Here is an 18,763-nt window from a genome sequence, read left to right on the forward strand (position 1 = left end):
GGATACCGTTTTACGACACCCATTTTTCAAATCCTTTTTTGGCTTGGTAAATCTCTACTCGAGCTCAATGCATTCGTCACATATTCGAATGATCGGACTGCTTTTGTAGATGCCTTTACTGGCTGATCTCTCATTTTCCCAGTAATTCCTCAGCCTTTAGCAAAATAGAAGCGGAGAGAGTAACACAAGAGCTACAGGAACCTTCATGAAGATTTCCGTACCTTATTTTTCAGGAAAATTATTACAAGTATCAAGTAAAGATGTCAAAGGAGCTGTTTATTCAGTTTTGGAGTTCAATGGAAAACTTCTGACCAGCATCAATAGCACAGTAAATAATTTTTATCGGGTAGTAGTCAAGTGGAATACCCTCATTTCTCTAATTTAATGCGTTCTCTGATTGATACGAATTTAAATTCTTTTAACCAGTCCTGGTTAACTTACTACGACAAAGGTAAAGAGGTCTCTCAATTTGGGTAAGTATAAAAACCGAGTTGAATGTCTATTCGAGTAATAGATATTGAACTCGGCTTTTATACTTACTCAGATTGTCCATACCCTTCGTAATAAAAAGCATACTTAGGGATACCACCATCTTGACTATTTAGCAGCTCTTCTATTTCTCAATCTCAATCAATTTTACATATCTCGCAATACACCAGCTCCTCTTTTACGTTCATAAATCGACTTTGATATCCCTGTTGTTAACATTCAGGTTTCAATCTACGAATGGTCCATGGAAAGTAAAGAGTTACGCCAAGAATGTTGTTACCATAACACCATACTGGCTCTTTACCTCAAAGCTAAGGGAGATTTCATACTGGTAAGAACAATTCCATTTTTTGGTAATAAATAAATGAGTTTTTATTAACTTTCTAAGAAAGTTTCATCAATTGGAATTTGCACGCCTCAGCTTTGTTGAGCCGTTTCGTTGAGTTTCGCATATATCAGATCAATAGGCTTTTCAGAACGAAACTTACCTTAGACTGCTAGAGAACCAGCGCGATCGATCTTTGGTTATAGTCTCTCTGAATGAACTTGCACGTTGCAACTATCGGTTATCGACTATCGACAGACGTGAGCAGTATCTTTTTCCTACATTGTTTGTACGTGTAGCTCCGACCTCAATCTCTTTCAGCATGGAATTATTATAGACACTGGAAAAACAATGAGCTGATTTTTGCCAATTTCTCATGTACAAGCCTTGTCCGCAGTAATGACATTATTGTTCACCCTCCTTCCACCATTAAATGATTTTCCGTAGTATTTTAATTACATTTCTCATCAAAATACACTTATCCAATTCCCAAATGAGACTTTAAGTTCTCCTCCGAGATTTAAACTCGTCTAGTTAATTACTAATTATACGCCGTTCTGACGTTTTAAATTTCGAGAAAGATGGAAAAACATGTTATGTATAAGAAATTGAATATTGACACCAGAAATTTTTAAACTTCAACCTCAAAAAATCCACCTTGCCATCACGTGCCACCAAAAGATTTTCATCCCACAGTGGAGCTATGAGACTCACATCTAATATATGTCAATCTCAGCTCTTCTCGGAGAAATATTGGAAAGATATTCCCAATTCAAAATTTCGTGTCATTATAAGCATTTTGTTTGATTTTACTCATCTGATGATTTTTTTTTCACACCAGATTTCATAAATGTATACGATTGCCCGGGGGGGGGCACTGGGTTTGCGGACTGACGGTATGTGCGGGCCAAAAATTGGCTTTTAAAATTGCACCCTTACAGTGTAGTGAAAATCAGTGAAAATCATACCCTTAGAGTGCATTTTCCCCCAAATTTTCGATCCCTTTCGTGCAAAAAATGGTCAAAATTCTAGCATTTTTGTTCAAAATATCTAGATTTTTCAAGAATTTTCTGAAATTTCTACCCTTACAGTGCATCTCTAGTTTTTCCGACCCTTACAGTGCATTTTAAACATATTGGAAAAGGTACCCTTAGGACCCGCACATACCCGTCGGTCCTTTTGCCCAGCTGCCCCCCCCCCGGGCCGATTGGTATTCTAGCATTTATTTTCAAACTTTTGGCCAGCAAAAGTACGAATAGAAAAAGTTAGAAAACTTTTTAGAAATTAGAGTATTAATCATTTTTCAAAATCAAGAGTCCTTCGAGCCGCCATGACAGTTGTCCTTTGCGGACAAAGCTAGAACATCAATTGTTTTCTGAAACAATAGAAAGACAATACTTCTCTCTCCACCGTTTCATTTGATGTTTATCCAGAGTCTCTATAATAAATCCATGCTTTCAGGAATGTTCTGGTTAAAATCGTTTTACTCAATAAAAGTTTTACTTCTTCTTTGAAGGTGGGCGATTTGATGAGGTCAGTGACACTTCTAGCGTACAAACCTTTGGAAGGAAGGCTTGAAGAGGTGAGCGTCTTTTCTTTTTATACACGACGTTTGACACTAGCCGCTAACGGACTACGTTTACCTGATCGGACCTTTTTCCGCCGATCCTAATCCAGCGCCGGCTCTTATTATGTCAAAACACATTATTTTCATTTGTAAACCAGCCCTAATTTAATTCTGATCCCTTACGCCGGCCCTTATTACGCCGACGACGAAAAATAACACCAGTAAGGGCCGGCGTAAAAAGGTCGATAAGATAGATAAGATGGATGGATAGAGTTGACTAGGACTTCGATTGTTTACGTGGGCTCTACAGCCAACCGGCTCGACTATCTATGAACTTAGTGGAAGATTGGAAGGAGCGGAGATTCGAATCGCAAATCCCTGGTTAGAAACACTGACGCCATCGCTCCTTGAACAGCTCACTGCTAATGGAATAATCGTACCATCTCACTACTAAGGGACTACTTAGTGTCAGTTATTGCACCTGCGAAAGAAAACTTCAGCTTTAAAATCAACCAAATCAATCGCTTCTTAACTCGAAAAATCCGATTTTTAGTTAACAATGCCTTACAAACCTTACTCCATTACTAGAAATTTCCTTAACTCGAGCAAATTTGTGCTCCCCGTGTGTCTTCGAGTTATGGAAGACTCTACTCTACTAATTGTTGGACTCGTCTCACTCGTTCCACTCGTTAGAACCGGGCCTGTCAAATACCTTGTGATATTTTGACATTTATAGACAATTCCGAGGTTTCCTTAATATGAAATATGGAGTTTGGTTGGTTACGACACCTTGTGGTAAAGATTATTTCGAAAACTTTAAAGATCTTCAACGAAAGCGATATACAGTCTGTAATTTGTACAATTTGTACAATGTACGCCGAGGAAGCAAATTGTTGTATATGAAGAAGTAATTTATGTCATTACAAGTCAACTACCGGGTGGCTCAAAGAAATAAACAAACTGTTTATTGAGCTCAAAGTTATTTTTATTAGTAAGAAGATAGTCTGACCTAAATTTGAGGTCGAGCTTTTTTAACTGCGTCCAGTAATTGGTAGATTTCTCATGAAGGCACTGAAAGATTTCCATTAAATAAGTACCAAAACCGCCCATCCTTCTTTAACAGCAGGAATCACTCATTAGGTATCTCAACTTGGTAATTCCCTAGTTTCTATTTTTATTTGCATGGATTTTGTTCGAGTGTACGGGCAAAAATACGACACTTGTTACATCATATAAATACTCTCAACTCCTTCTAAGATGTCAACGTAAACCTACTTCATAAAGGGTTCATCTTACTTCCACAAGGGAAAAGTATTTTTTGTTTCATCGAAAGAAATACAGATCTCAATTTTCTCCTATATTTCCTTGATCTTCTCCCTTGATTAATGTCCTTCTCTTCCACAGATAGCGCACGATTCATCACCGAACTGGATGACAGCTGTGGAGATTATTGATGATGATTCTTTCTTGGGAGCAGAGAATTGTTTCAACTTGTTCACGTGTCAGAAAGACAGTGGTGCGACCAACGACGAGGACCGACAACACTTGCAACAAGCTGGAAGATATCATCTCGGTGATTCTGTAAACGTCTTCAGACACGGTTTGTTGTTTTTGAATCAAAATCTCTTTCCGTGTACCGGAAACTTTAATGACTCTCGGCCTTATTGTTTCTTGGTATCTTATAACAGCGTTTTGATTCTTGTATGCAAAACAGGAGGTTCTAAACATTCAGAAGAATGTGAGCACCTGTAAGATGTGGCACTCACCAAAGCTTGCTTGTATACAAAACAATGGCTAAGTTTTAGTCTAGGCGGCCTGCTTTTCGCCCTCTATTTTTAAATTAATGTGAGCTGTCTAAAATCAATGCAGTATGCCCTCTTTTGAGGTCAAGGCAATGTCTTCAATGTCTTTCAATCTTTTCCAAGCAAAGATTTTAACTGTTAACTTTTTGCCCGATTTTTTCCTCCTCTAGCAATAAGAATTGACAGGGCAGAAAGTCGGCCATCCAAACTAGAGCTAATTTATCGATTTAAGTTGGGAACTTTCAACGCGTTAACCTTCAACTATTTTCCTTAAACATCTGTTGATAGGTTCATTGGTGATGCAACACACCGTGGAACAATCAACACCTATCTCCTACTCTATCCTCTACGGAACGGTGCGCGGAACCATCGGTATGTCTCCTCATTCCAAACCTTTTCACGCTTTGCGAGTTATGAAGACAGTGAGTGGACTCTAACGTAGACTACACATCAAAACTCTCATTCTTGTTAAATTAATGACACTGACCTGCACTGGCAGTAGAATCTTTAATTAGCGGACACATTCGATGTCCGCCTTTTGGCTTATCTGGTACTCGATGTAGAAATTTTCTTCCGACACGCTAAAGCTCTGAAGGTCGGGAAGATTTTAACATCTGGAACCTTTGGGTTACCATTTTGAAAATTTTCCGTAAGGTTTCTCAGGCAGCAGAGATTTTCATGCTAAATTCAGTCGGGTGCAACCGATAGTCAAGCAAACAGTGTAAGGACAGCTAGACACGGCTGTGATGCGGTACATCAAACGATGACTACTATAGGTCTCCGATGTGATATTAGCCCGCTCCTTCAGAGCTTTAGCGTGGGCGGCCGCCAATACACAATCGGAATATCAGATAACCTTTTGGGGGATTTTAACTTTCGATCAAATTAAACTGTACTAGAGTATTGGAAGCATAAATTCATAGTCTTACGCATTTCCTAAAGACATATGACCATGAAAGTACACGAGGGAAATTATTTAAAACAACCAACAACTTACTATGGTTTAAAAACACTCATGAACAGTAGCTTGGTGGCATGGAAGGCAGAGTTTTTTGAGTGTGCCAAAAACAAGAGACATAATTTGGCGCCTCCGATTGCTGACTTTAGCGCCCCTTTGCTTTTAGACACCCTAAAACTAGCAATTTTTAGCCAGCAAAAAAAGAAAAATTCATCTTAAAATTTTCGTGATCGCTTCGCTCGCGTAAATCTTTCATACATATCTTCTTGATACGGGGCGCCAAAATGCCCAAATTCGAAGTTTGCCTTCCAATTTCTGTCGGACCACCACGCTACTGCTCATCACCTGTGATTTCATGTCTGAAACTAGTTTTGACTCGATGTCTTTTAATTGGAAAGGAAAAGAAATAGTTCTCAGACAACGTTTTTGCAAAAACGCTTGTCTGCCAACTGGAGGTGTCCACTAATCGAGTGTCCGTCTTTTGGGTTTCTTCATTTTAAAGATTTGACTAAAAAACGGCCGGGGAAAAACTTCGTCCGCTAATCAAAGGTGTTCGCCATTTAGAGTGTACTCTAACTGTAGAATATTTTTACTTTACCTTAGCTCGGTAATATAATACAGTCAAATCCGCAGGTTTTGTGTGTTCAACATTGAGTTTTTTTGCATGATTAACTCTTCCTTTCAGGCTTGGTTGCTGGTCTACAGAAGAACGTTTTCGAGTTTTTACAACAAGTTCAAGATAAGCTGGTTAAGGTCATCAAAAGTGTTGGTAAGATCGATCACAACATGTGGAGGAGTTTCCATAATGAACGAAAAACTGAACCTTCTCTTGGTTCCATTGATGGAGACTTGATTGAAAAATGTCTTGATTTAACACGTGACCAGCTCAAAGAAGTAGTGGACGGTCTACAGGTAATTTCACAATCCTCTTTTGATCATCTTTTGTTTCAATGTAAACGTTCGATCGATCACAGCCATCCGGTTGTAAAATGAGTAAAACATCAGTAAAATAATTGCTTTTTCGAGATTTTTTAAGTCAATCAAAATACGACTTTATAAAACTGTGCTCAGTCTGCCCTGGCAACCTAAGCCGTTGCTGAAGCCATCACAATCATAAAAATAAAAAAGTTCGGATTCAGGAAAAAGGTTTTTCGTCGCCACTTTTCCCGACTAGACCCTGGAGGCAGTTTTTCAATCCCTGCCAACCAAAATCTTTGAACGGAGCTTTTTTTGAAAGTGGTACCATTATAGCACTACTCAATAGCGGTTCTAAATGCATCGAGAGCGCTAGGTTTTCTTTTCCTCGAAATCTTGAAGCGTAGTTAGACTGTAATGGATTTTTTACGGGTGCCACTTTCAAAAAATCTATGTCCGTAGAAGGGACAGTGATTTAGAAGGGTCAGTAATTTTACCCCAATTTTTACCAATTTTTCGCAACTCTCTGATCTTTGGGTCTGAGTATGGTCCCCTTGTTTGTCCAAGTTATGGGATCTCCAATGTATTGAAAATTCCTTATCTGAATGATGGTAGCATTTTATTTTTATCAGATCGAAGATGGAGGTATGAAGAGGGACTGTACCGTGGATGATTTGATCAAAGTGGTGGAAGAATTCAGCAGGATACATTAATCACTGGATGGTGGATGGGAAAGAGAAAATTTGGTTTGAGCTGTAAGCCATTACTTTTACTTGTTTTATAAGTTTTATGAATCATTGATCTCTCTGAAATGACCAGGCAACAAGATTGTTCTAGAAATGGAGAAATCAAACAAGACACCTGAATTATTACACTTTGTTTTGGTGCAGAAAGTTCCATGTGCACAATAAGCGTCATTTTCGGAATTCTCCTTCCTTCACTTATAACCATGAACATATAAACGACTGGACATCCATCTCCTTTGTCTTTTTGTAGAAAAAGCTGCTAGCTTCGTTGCTGCCTCGTTAAAAGCATAAAATGAAACAATAGATTTTGATGATATACCACTTGGGAGTACCTTGCTAACAACGTCAAAACTTCGACTAAAGTCTCTGTTGTTCTACTCTTCTCAAGTCTTTTATCTATATCATAACAAAGATAACAGAGGCAAAATCATCGTCAGCTTGTCAAAACTTCGACTAATATTTCTAAATTTTGACTTAAAAGTGTCTAATAATTTTAGAAAGTGTCGCATTCTAATTTCGATATTCTTATGACACAGGCTCTAAACTTTGGCAAGCTATTTTTTTCAAGTCATAAAAAAAATTATTGAAGTGACAAAGGGATTCAAAAGTATACACGCAGTTGAAATTCTGCATTTTAGAGTTAAAAATGTTGATAAAATATATTACAAACTTGTGAAAAAATTCGAAAATAATTTTTTTGTAGATTGGGAGTAATCTTCAAGCTCTATCAATCCTATTACCTAAATAATTTAAGGAAATAAAATTATGACGGAATATTGTCGGATTTTTCATATACCAATTTTGAAATACAGGCGGCAACGAAGCTCGCTTCAAAGAGACAATAAAAGATAGATGTCCAGTCGTTTATATGTTCATGTTATAACCGAAACAACCATCCACCCGTCCATTGACTCCCAATTCCCATGTTCTCCTTTGCCGAAGTCAAATTCCTCTCAAACCAACACAAATTTACTTCAACTAATTTGCTACGTGATACCTTGCATCAGATGATTACAATACTCCCTTACTCTAACTTATCCATTCTCTAACTTTACACTGGTCTCACTTATCCATTCACTAACTTTACACTGGTCTCACTTATCCATTCACTAACTTTACACTGGTCTCACTTATCCATTCACTAACTTTACACTGGTCTCACTTATCCATTCACTAACTTTACACTGGTCTCACTTATCCATTCATTAACTTTACAATGGTCTCACTTATCCATTCACTAACTTTACACTGGTCGCACTTATCCATTCACTAACTTTACACTGGTCTCACTTATCCATTCACTAACTTTACACTGGTCTCACTTATCCATTCACTAATTTTACACTGGTCTCACTTATCCATTCACTGACTTTACACTGGTCTCACTTATCCATTCACTAACTTTACACTGGTCTCACTTATCCATCCAATAACTTTACACTGGTCTCACTTATCCATTCACTAACTTTACACTGGTCTCACTTATCCATTCACTAACTTTACACTGGTCTCACTTATCCATTCACTAACTTTACACTGGTCTCACTTGTCCATTCACTAACTTTACACTGGTCTCACTTATCCATTCAATAACTTTACACTGGTCTCACTTATCCATTCACTAACTTTACACTGGTCTCACTCATCCATTCAATAACTTTACACTGGTCTCACTTATCCACCTTCTGCTATTATCCCCGCATTGTCAATTGTAACAAGGAAACGTCTCCTCTCTGCCCATCTTTGAGATATGTCGAATCTTCCCAAACTAACACCGATTAGCCTCGACACTTCGACTAATTCGCCTCTCGAGTCCTTACATAAGACGGAGAATTATCTCAGAACTCTCCTAGTCTAATTATACACCCTTACCCTTATATACACCTGAAGCAAACACTTTCTCTGCTTTTTCGGATTTCACGCCCACGACCACGCCCACGCCCTAGCCCAGTCAATGCTCGGATGCAAGTACCAGAAATAATGCCAATACTTTACACTCAGAAATAAAGACAGTGCATCACACTGCACTGATTTGTCCATGGATTGACCATTCTACAACAAACATCGCAAGCCACTTTTACCTTCATCTCAACTTTCAAAATTACTTTCCGTAACAAGAACAAGATTCATAGTTTGCAACGAATTTTCATATTTTAGGATTTCAGGTCACCTTCGGTCGAATGCAGCGGATTTCATTGCGATAGTAGAATATGGTGACGACCTGCGTCAAATTTTGAATTGAACCTTTATAAGCATATTACTGGCGCAATTGATGTGAACATTGTGGTGCAAGGCATATAGCACAGATAGCTGAATAGCCTCGGTTATGTAGGATCACATGTTAAAGACTTTGTAAGTCTCTCCCCAGGCTTTTCTTCGTGTAATTGGAAGTCTGCTGGAACTTTTCATTTTTTAGATTTTTTGTTACTTGTACAGATTATTTCATCAAACGAAAAATTATTTTAAGAAAAATAAAAATGAAAAAAGTTTAAAAATTGAATGATTTTAGTCGGTAATACAATTAACTGCAAGTGCATGCAAATGTAGGAAAATAAGTCTCGAGTAGATCAATTCGAAAAAGACAAATTATATTTTTCAATTCGTAAGGTCATTTTTCGTGACTTACCGGTAGACTGTTCTAGTCTGTTTAAATTTCCTTAGAAACATTCCTGATCATTGCTCTGCCATAGGAGCTACAAACCGTTCGAATTTTACTTGACTTTTCTGAAGAGATCAACGAACTATATAGGTCAATAATGTAAACCTCAAATGCGGATGTGTGTCTTGGGGGCTCGTTTGTTGACATGCTTGTTTATTTGTTTGTTTGTTTGTTTGTTTGCATATCTTTAAACTTAAGTTGTCCCTTCATTAGAACGGAATATCACCCAGTGAAATAATCCATGCTTTTCCTTTTCCATGACCTTTCATAGTTTTCGTAATCTTTCAGGCTGATTCTTAAACTTGACCCACCCTCTCTTCCAGTCGCTATATTATGGCAATGCAGAGATATGGACGATCATACCAAGTCCTTAGTATACTGACTTTTTTCATTACGTAACTATTGTTAACAGGACAGAGATGATTGATTTTTTGGAATTTTAACAAATATCATTAGGGTTACCAATGATCATATTGGGTTTTGAACGTTTTAGGACAGACGGCAAAGATGGCTGTTGTGTAGTTCTCTTTGTGTGCCCATGCATGCATCTTTCACTCTCGAAGCAGCAAAACACCCATTGGAAAAAATAGACATGATAATATTTTCCCAATTTTGCAGCTTTTATTTTGGAGCTTATTATTCTCCTTAGCGTGTTGAAAGTTTGTCGGCTTCAATTATGAATTCAATTAATGAAAATCTCTTTTCTTTCACCAATTAATTTAAAATAATTAGAATGTATCTTCTGACTTTCCCATGAACTGGAATGTGCCTTAAAGCTGTCACGAAAATGTCTCTAGGACTTCAAAAATACCGCTTTGAACTCATTTAATTAAAAAGGTCATGGACTTTAAAATAGTCGTGATTTTATTAGTATAAACTATAAACAGAGTAATTGGTATTCAAAAGCGATTTGCTTGTTTGGTTTTCTCCAAGCTCTCTTTATTAGTCACAAGATATAATTTGTTGAATCTCGTTTACAATATCCTCCAAAAATCCAAAAAGCATAAAAGCAGCGAGTGAACATGTGAAAACCAGGCTAAATCATGCTGGTTTCCACTGACCATTCGGAAAATGTAATACTAACTTGATGATCATATTTTTCGTAATGAGATCTCACATGCAACCCCATTAAGTAGGTTTGTGGTCACTTAGCCTGATCTTCTTACTGCATTCCACTCTTTCATTGCATATGCTAATGCCAATTTCCCCCTTTGTATTGAAACTGTTACAATTGCAGTGGTTCGCTTATTAAATCTTTATAGCTGTAACTCGTCCCCTTGTTTTCGCCTTTAACTCCTCTTGGACGGCCTCTTAGGCGGTATTAGACAGATTCTAATTATTGTTATAATGTTGTTTTCTTTCTGCATAACCAACCTCTTTCCATTTTCCATCCACTTGATTGTACACGAGTTTGAACAACCTCATTCCCACCAAACTCTGATAAATGTTGTTCTTGTGATCTATCTAAAATAACTTTTTGAATGTCTTGTAATGCCAATGCATTGCGAGAACAATCTCCATTGTACATCACTCACTATAGGAATATGTTGGCGCAGTAGTGTGGTGATTATCGATCTTGACTGCCGTTCAGGAGGTCGGGGTTCCATTCCCTACTCGGTGCTGTGATTCACTCTGCAAGTATATGTACCTTCGCCCGGGCCAACCAATGTCATATAAGGGGAATTTGGTAAGAAGCCTGTCGGTGACTGTGCTAGGCATACATCATGGATGAGACGAAAGTTCGCTGGCCTTGTTCCCGAGTAGTTCACGTTAGATTAACGAATTTGATCCAAAAACGTGTGTCAGTGTCTCGCAAGCTAGTAGGCAGTTTCTATCGATACAACTCCTAGACCACTCAATGCAGAACCTGGGCAGCCTCTGTAAGGAGAAGCAAGTCATAATATGGGTGTATGTGATTTTGATGTTGAAAAATCAGATGTGTAGAAAGGATAGTGTGTCAAACTGTGTGCCAAAATAGTCCTAGAGCTAAATTGAGTTTAAGGTTGTGGGCAACTGTGGACGAAACTAAATATAGTAGGTGTACTGGAGTGAACAAGTGTGTTTCATTCAGATAGTATGCTTATTCTTTCTATCATTTCACATTTATCAACTAGGTGCCAGTCAACAGGAAAAGATGTCCAGCCGATGTGTGAGCGAATAATCTGTATTCTCTCTTCATCCTTCATCCCGGAAGAGGAATGGTAACAATCCCCTCAAAAATGTCATCCTAAATATTGACCAATCAATGTTGTTAATAAAAATAATATCTTAATGTTCATTTAATGACATAAGTAATAATCACCTACGAACATTGTTTTCATTAGATTATTTGAACAAAAACTTGACACAGTTTCGATCTACAATTTAACACATTGTTGCTAAAATCAAAACTTTATTTTCCATTTTTTTTGAAAACCTGAACCATTTCACCTTCAAAGGATTCTCCGCAAATCCTAATCTTCCCTAAAATTAGATCATGTTGAATTGGCAAGCGCACAGTTCGTTGTTTTCAATGAAAGCAGAATAATGGAAGAGTCATACAGTTTTGTTGATGACTCCTATTGCTCATCAAAGTTGTTCTTGTTAATCCTAATATATTTAGGACCCAAATAACTCATCTGATCATTGTGCAGCTATTGTGGACTTACAATACTTTATATTTCGAAAACTCTGTTCGGGATTGTATCATCACTCCAACGATACATAACTTTTTGATGACATTGTTTAAAAAATGGCCAACCTAGATTCTCAATGAATCTAGATTCTCAATGAACCCAGTTTCTCAATGAACTTTTGTAGACTTGAAATCTTTCTACTATAAACATTTTGACGGTATCCTAGTTCTCCCAACTTCCCAAACCAAATGTATTTGTTTATTTTCTTACTCACAGACAAAGTGCCTTAAATTTCAAGCCACTCATTGCACTGTTATCTAAACATTGATTCACGAAAGCAAAAATTACCTTCAATTTTTCTTTCCCCAAAGTTTTTTTGTAATAGAGGTAATGGCTTCCGTGAGATCGATTACAGTATTGGGGAAGAGATTTCTGTGTTTGGATCAAGACGACGCTGATGATGAAACTCTCATTGCTACTCTTTTTCAACCTGTTGATTATTTCCGTCGCGACAAAATGATGATGATTCAATGTTTTCTCGCATATGTTGAGAACTCTGAAAATCATCTTTGCTGTTTTACAATCTGGGTTTAATATCTCCTAATTTTTTGCTTTGGAAGCACCTAAACATGCATTTATTTATGGTGCAACCCTGTCATGAGGACCATTTTTATTAAATTGCAATATTGATTTTTTAACCGACATAATGCTATTTTAGCATTTTACATTCACCTTTTGTCCGGTCAAAATGGAGATGAACTTTTGTAGACAGTCCTAATGAGGAAGAAATTGTTGTTTGAATCCATCCTGTTTGGATCCAGAAAGGCCACTTTAAGACTTTCATATTTTTCCATACCAACCAATACCGCATTCATTAACATTAGTCTTATTTTGCATCCAGCATTTTAATCCACTTTATTTGTCATCCATTATTCCAAACGATTCATTTTTGCGGTCAATTAATGCGATCGCCTCAACTCTCTACACTATCAAATCATTTCATTTGCGAATTATTTCACAACAATCCAGTACACCCTTTTTTTTTTTTTGTAAGGTTATTTCTTGGATTTTCAAGGCATGAATGAGAATGGAACTTAATCATCATGGGTGTGGTTTACGTTTCGGATTTATTTACTTCCTGAGTTGAAAAGAAAACCCGTTTTACTTAAATCTTGCAATGAAATCACGCATGTAAGTACCATACACCTGGTCGAATCGAGTTTCATTTATAATTCCGTTATCTGCTTTCACTTCGAATTTCCGATGTTCAAATCACGTGACAGGCCAACTGGCTCCTCTTATAGGAAATTGTGTTTACAAATTTTTCACGTCTCGCTTTAAATTGATTAAAAACTCTTTTCTCGTGAATCATGTAACCTTCCTATGTGTTCACTCCTTGTTAAAATCATTCGGCTAAAGCAAGCGTCTTTCCTAATATTCTCTAGTTTTGCTCGTTTTTCAGGTGGGTCGAGGGACTTTTTCCACTGGGTAGGCCAGGGTGTAATTGTGCATTCAAGATTTCGAAAAAAGTGAGCAGACACAGACGTAGTTACTTTCCACCTCATTGATATAGTAAAATGATAAGAATCAGAATATATGCTTTAATCCATTTATCACCTGAATGAAACCTCAAGCATAGCTTGGCAGATAATTGATATCCGTTATCCGTACTCAATTAACATGCAGATCAAATGTTTGTTTCACCCATTCATTGGTTCAGATCCCTGTTTTTCCACCAATGTTTGGCAGATTATCACTTTCCTTAGGGGGTCTTGTCAAACTCATCCAGTGTTCCTCATACATCATTTAAAAGGTTATTTTGTAACAACTTGTCAAAAGGTTTTTCCTTTACCCAATGCACCCTGTGTCTCTTTTGTACAAACCGAGTTATTTCTGTACAGTCAAATATACATCATCAGGTTGTTTTCTAAATCTTTCCTTAGGAAAATTATTCTTTAACGTAATTTTCAAAGTGTCTGAGGACTTTATGCCTTTTCCAATAAGATTGTCAACAATTCCAAATACAGAGCTCTGATTTGAGATCAAATAATGATTTTCCTTGAAATTTCTTACTTACAGGCTTTCTTCTTTGTAATAATGATGTGATGTTTTTCAATTTCATCATAGATATTCTTGACAATTTGATAAAAATCATTCCAAAATATTCTTAGGTTAGGTTCTAAAAACGCCATTTTGTTTAACATGTGTAATGCACACCCCAAGAAATAAACACGCATAATCATTTTGTTGAAGTTCATTACTGGGAAAAAACCGACATTTTACAGGTAAAACTGCTCTAAACTAAAAAGTGGTAATCTTAAGTTCAGGTTTTGTTTAGCCGGTCTTTTTGGCCTTTTGAATGTCTTTCATTAGCTAATATCTATGAAATTTTAAATTCGAATCTCTCAAGTCATCATGTTAACTTTTAACTCAGATTTGGGAAAGAGTTATTTTCAGTCATGTCTTTTTCAATTTTTGTATAAATGGAGGTTTGTGTATAATTCTCTAAAAGTTCTTGGTAAACGAATTAAAGTGTTCATTGCTCTTTTCTCACACCCCCGAGTTCAGCTCATTCAATGGGCTGTTTACATAAGTCTTTAACCACAGCTCAGCACTTTGTTTACATTTCGTACTATCAAAAGGGTATCAGTCCTTCATTGGCGCTACAGGGTGCTCCATTTGTCAATCCACAATCAATACTTCATTCAAATTGAATTTCCTTTTTGAGGAGGGTATTTGATCAAGTTTGGATCAATCAGACCGGATCTATACCTCTATACTTTCTTATTTAAAGTACTCATTAATTAAGCTGCCCTTTCTTTTCATAATTAGCTTCGTTGAGCGTAATTAAAAGTGATTTAAAGAAGGTGTATTAATTACTGTTGTTCTCTCAATCTCTTTTTGAAGAGATGTCCTATTCTTTTGTCTTTAAACGGTTTTATTAATTTTCAATATTTTAACTGGATTGAAACTCCCACTCAACGATGGATGAGGCATCGCTTGCAAATTTTGATAATCCATACTTTTTCACAAGTTTTTTTAACAAACATGGACTTTTGCTTATTGCTCATCTGTGTATCGGGTACATTGAGGACAGTCTAGGCCGTGTTGACCGTCCCTCAATGTGCCTCAATGATTAAAATTACTAATTATCAAAAATATTCTCTTTTATTCTATTTTCCTCCGCCAATGTTTTGATATAGATCTACCATCTTGAAATAACCCCTCCCCTTATTAGAGGTGTTTTATCTTTTCATGAAAAATCTCCCAGGTTGTTGTTTCTCATTATTTTTAGATTAATAAACAAAAGATTTGAAAATAAAAAAGGGGTTCTTGGGTAAAAAATACCTAAAAAATCAATAGATCAAAATAAAGAAAAGCGGCTTTCTTTGATGTATTATGGAGATTGTTTAATATTACCTTTTTTGCTATTATCATTTGCCATTGAGGGAAGAAAAAAAAGAAAAAATTGTATATAAATTCATTGAAATTATTATTCAATATTTTTCTCTCTGTTTGAATCGACTATTTTGTGTATTTCGAAAAAAAAATAAGAATAATTTTTATTTTTCTAAAAAATTAGAAATGGAAAAGTAGTTTTACGAAACTAACTATGCATAATTTAAAACTTTGCTTACAATTTTTCCTTAAAATAAATCTAGAATTTAATAGTATTGTTGCTTTTACCAAATTTTTCTTCTTTCTTTCTCATTTTTTTTAATTCTTTCTTTCTTTCATTTCTTAATGAATTTCATCTTCCAAATTTCTGTTCAAAAGGGCATTAAACACACCACTACCTAACCGGACCGTTAATCCTACCGATTTATTAAGGGGGATTGGGGATGACAACATAATTTGTACGAGTTGACTCTTTTTTTCTTTTCCTTAAGCCAATTTTATAGCATCTCAATCCCTCTATTTTTGAGCAAGAAAAGCGGTGCATCTTTGATAGTCAGGTTACTATGAACAACTATTTTATCCTCCACAACACACCATAAAGTACAACAATCTATAACCTAAAATAGGAAAGAAAAAAAATAGGGAAAAAGGTTTCATTTTTGTCCTTTTTAACTTTTGTCTGAGTTAAACTCATTGAAAATATTTACTCTAAAAGTGTGTTGTCAATTTTACTCCATTTTGTGTTTATTTATATAAAATCAATTCCTTACATTACTTATAATTTCAAGCAAAACACCCTGGTTTACGTGTATTTCCTGTACAGATCCGGGGGTAGGAAAGTTCTAAAATGATGACAACTTCTTTTTACAAAGGGAATTTTTCACCACAGGGGTTAAAAATAACAATCTTCACCATTCAATTTTTCTCCATCATGAATGGAACATAATACCCATTGTCCAGCATTGAGCTCGTTCCCAGGCTGTAGACCACATAACGTTTTTGAAGTTGAAACATCATTCAAGTGAAGAAAAAATCTGGTTGTCATTTCACCAGGGGGTTATGTATGTCGAAATGACACCAATTTTCATTTTTCACTTTCACATTTTTCGCTACATTTTTATTAGAAACAACAAAAAATCAATTAGTATCATTCGACAATTGAACTCTCCTTTTAATGAGATCTTTTTGAAAGCCATTTAACAGCAGGTTTCTCCTCATCTTCGGTCCAGTTATTTGATTGGATTTGAAATCACGTCGCGTGTCGGTAAGCCTATTTTCTAATTTGTTATTATAACGGTTGATGGAGATGCGGAGCTACATCAGCTATGCACGGTAGACGCTTTTAGTGTAGTCATATCTTCGAATGATGAACAATCGTGATCCTCTGGGTCTAACATTCCCCTTCGTATCTCTTTTTAAGACAACACAGAAAGGGGTTATTTATTACCCACCTCTGTCTGTACCGCTCAAAAAGCCGAATGAAAAGAGACAGGGGGTGATTATTGAATTGTCTTGCTCAATTTCAGGATTTCTCTCAAGGCATTGCTCACTTTTAGTTGAGCTGAAACCCCTTTTGTTTCCATATCACTCTTAATATCAAAATCACAACAAAGGATTATATTAAGAAATACCCCTAGCTGTGATGTATTTCAGATCCTAAGAAATAAATGGAAACTTATACTGTTTTATCCTTTTCTCAGACTTTATTCCTTTAAAAATCTTTTTCGTTTCCAATTTAAGGGTACTTTGTGATATTTTTCTATTTGGTTGTTACATTCTGTCGGCGTTTCTCTTTGATGTGGGATCTCTTTTTCAAAATTCCAAGGAATGACTGGTTTGTTAGTGTACCATTCTTTCCAGACCTTTTTTTACCCTTTTTAACCTTTTTTTGCCCATTTTGTAAGTTTTTTGGTTCTGATCTCTGTGGTATTCCACGTCAGTCTGTTTTGTATTCCACCGCAGGATATCTCCATTTCCCCAAAAGAATCCTTCCCATTCCACACCAGGATTCCAATTCTCTCTTTGCACATTTTAAAAAACCACAATCGTCTACCATTTCAAACCAATGCAATGTTTTTACAAACGTTGTTCTCGATTTAGGGATTTGGGTCATGCTTTTTGATTGGATGACTCAAAGTTGTAGGACATTTTTAGACGAGTTATTGAAGAAATAGTGCGTAGCTCCTCCAACCACGCTTTAGAATTTGCACCGAGGACCTTCTGCACCCGAAGACCCTTCTTTGACGTCATAAACAATGTTTTACTGACAGTTTCTCATCAAGTAAATACCTCATCATAATGCACATCTTTGATGACACCGCAATTAAATTTCATTACACTAGATAATGTTTTTTGATAATTCTCCTTAAATGTTGTTACTGTTCATTGAGGGACACTTAATCGAATCATTGTCCATAAGTAATACTCTTAAACATTTATGAATCATTCAGGATTTAGTTCATTTAAAGTAATTAAACTGATTTTTCGAAATATTACCATCACATCAATGGGGATTTAGACCTAAGATTTTGAAGTGCTTTTCTTCTGCACTATCATTAAGTTTCGAGTAAATCAAAATTATTTCCTTGCAGCTACCTGCCTGCTTAATATTTAGTTTCATGCGTGGACATGTGGGGTAGCAAATAGATAGTATGTGATAGTGGGATCATGTATGAATTAATTGATTGACTGTCTGGTCTTCCCGCTATCTTTACCAATACTCATTGCATTTTGTGAATATGTAGCAAGACTTCATGTAGATGTGGTGAGCTAGTTTGACTGTGATTCTCTACAAGCATCATTGCTCATTAATTAAATACATACTGTTCATTATACTTGGTCGAGTATGAATGTTACCCTCTGCTCGTCATCTTTCATTTTGACAACGGAGGGAAAAGAGAAATTTGTTCAGAAAGAAAATCCTTTTTGACAAACGCTGCTTTTTTGTCGTTCAAAATAAAAAACAGTTTTATAAGCGAAATAGTTGGATCAGCATGATGCATTCCTTTTGCAAAAGATTCCTTCATTAGAATTTATGGAAATGAGAAATACATTGGAATGATGGACTTAAACATCACCCTTTCCCCCTTTTTATGCGCTTCCCTTAAGTGTCTTTTAAGTGAAGTATTGGTTAAATGAGAAGGACTTCTCTGTTTCGTGATTCCAATCGAGCTAATTAACAAACTCCAACCCGATTTTAAAACAAGACGCAGCGTGGCGTTAAGTAATCAACCTCAAATCATTTCCCTCCGTTTTGAGTCAACCCTCCCTTCACTGTACTAATTGCCG

At 36.3% G+C, this 18,763-nt stretch overlaps 1 protein-coding gene across 3 annotated transcripts in view; it reads left to right on the forward strand.

Moving 5' to 3' along the window:
- Positions 1-18,763, forward strand: part of LOC136803857 (DNA damage-binding protein 1-like) — a 76,237-nt gene that overhangs the window by 9,148 nt on the left and 48,326 nt on the right. Inside the window, exons 23-30 of one of the 3 annotated variants that reach the window (XM_067060580.1) lie at positions 234-328; positions 713-820; positions 2,331-2,396; positions 3,786-3,981; positions 4,472-4,555; positions 5,827-6,053; positions 6,689-6,811; positions 11,576-11,766. In XM_067060580.1, the coding sequence (XP_066916681.1) occupies positions 234-328; positions 713-820; positions 2,331-2,396; positions 3,786-3,981; positions 4,472-4,555; positions 5,827-6,053; positions 6,689-6,769 (857 nt within the window). In that variant the 3' untranslated portion in view covers positions 6,770-6,811; positions 11,576-11,766. Of the gene's footprint in view, positions 1-233; positions 329-712; positions 821-2,330; positions 2,397-3,785; positions 3,982-4,471; positions 4,556-5,826; positions 6,054-6,688; positions 6,812-8,959; positions 9,303-11,575; positions 11,767-18,763 lie in introns of those variants that run through there. The other 2 variants (XM_067060578.1, XM_067060579.1) reach the window with 2 other exon arrangements.

Source organism: Clytia hemisphaerica, unplaced genomic scaffold (genome assembly GCF_902728285.1).
Source record: "Clytia hemisphaerica strain Z4C2 unplaced genomic scaffold, Clytia hemisphaerica genome assembly, whole genome shotgun sequence".
NCBI lineage: Eukaryota > Metazoa > Cnidaria > Hydrozoa > Leptothecata > Clytiidae > Clytia > Clytia hemisphaerica.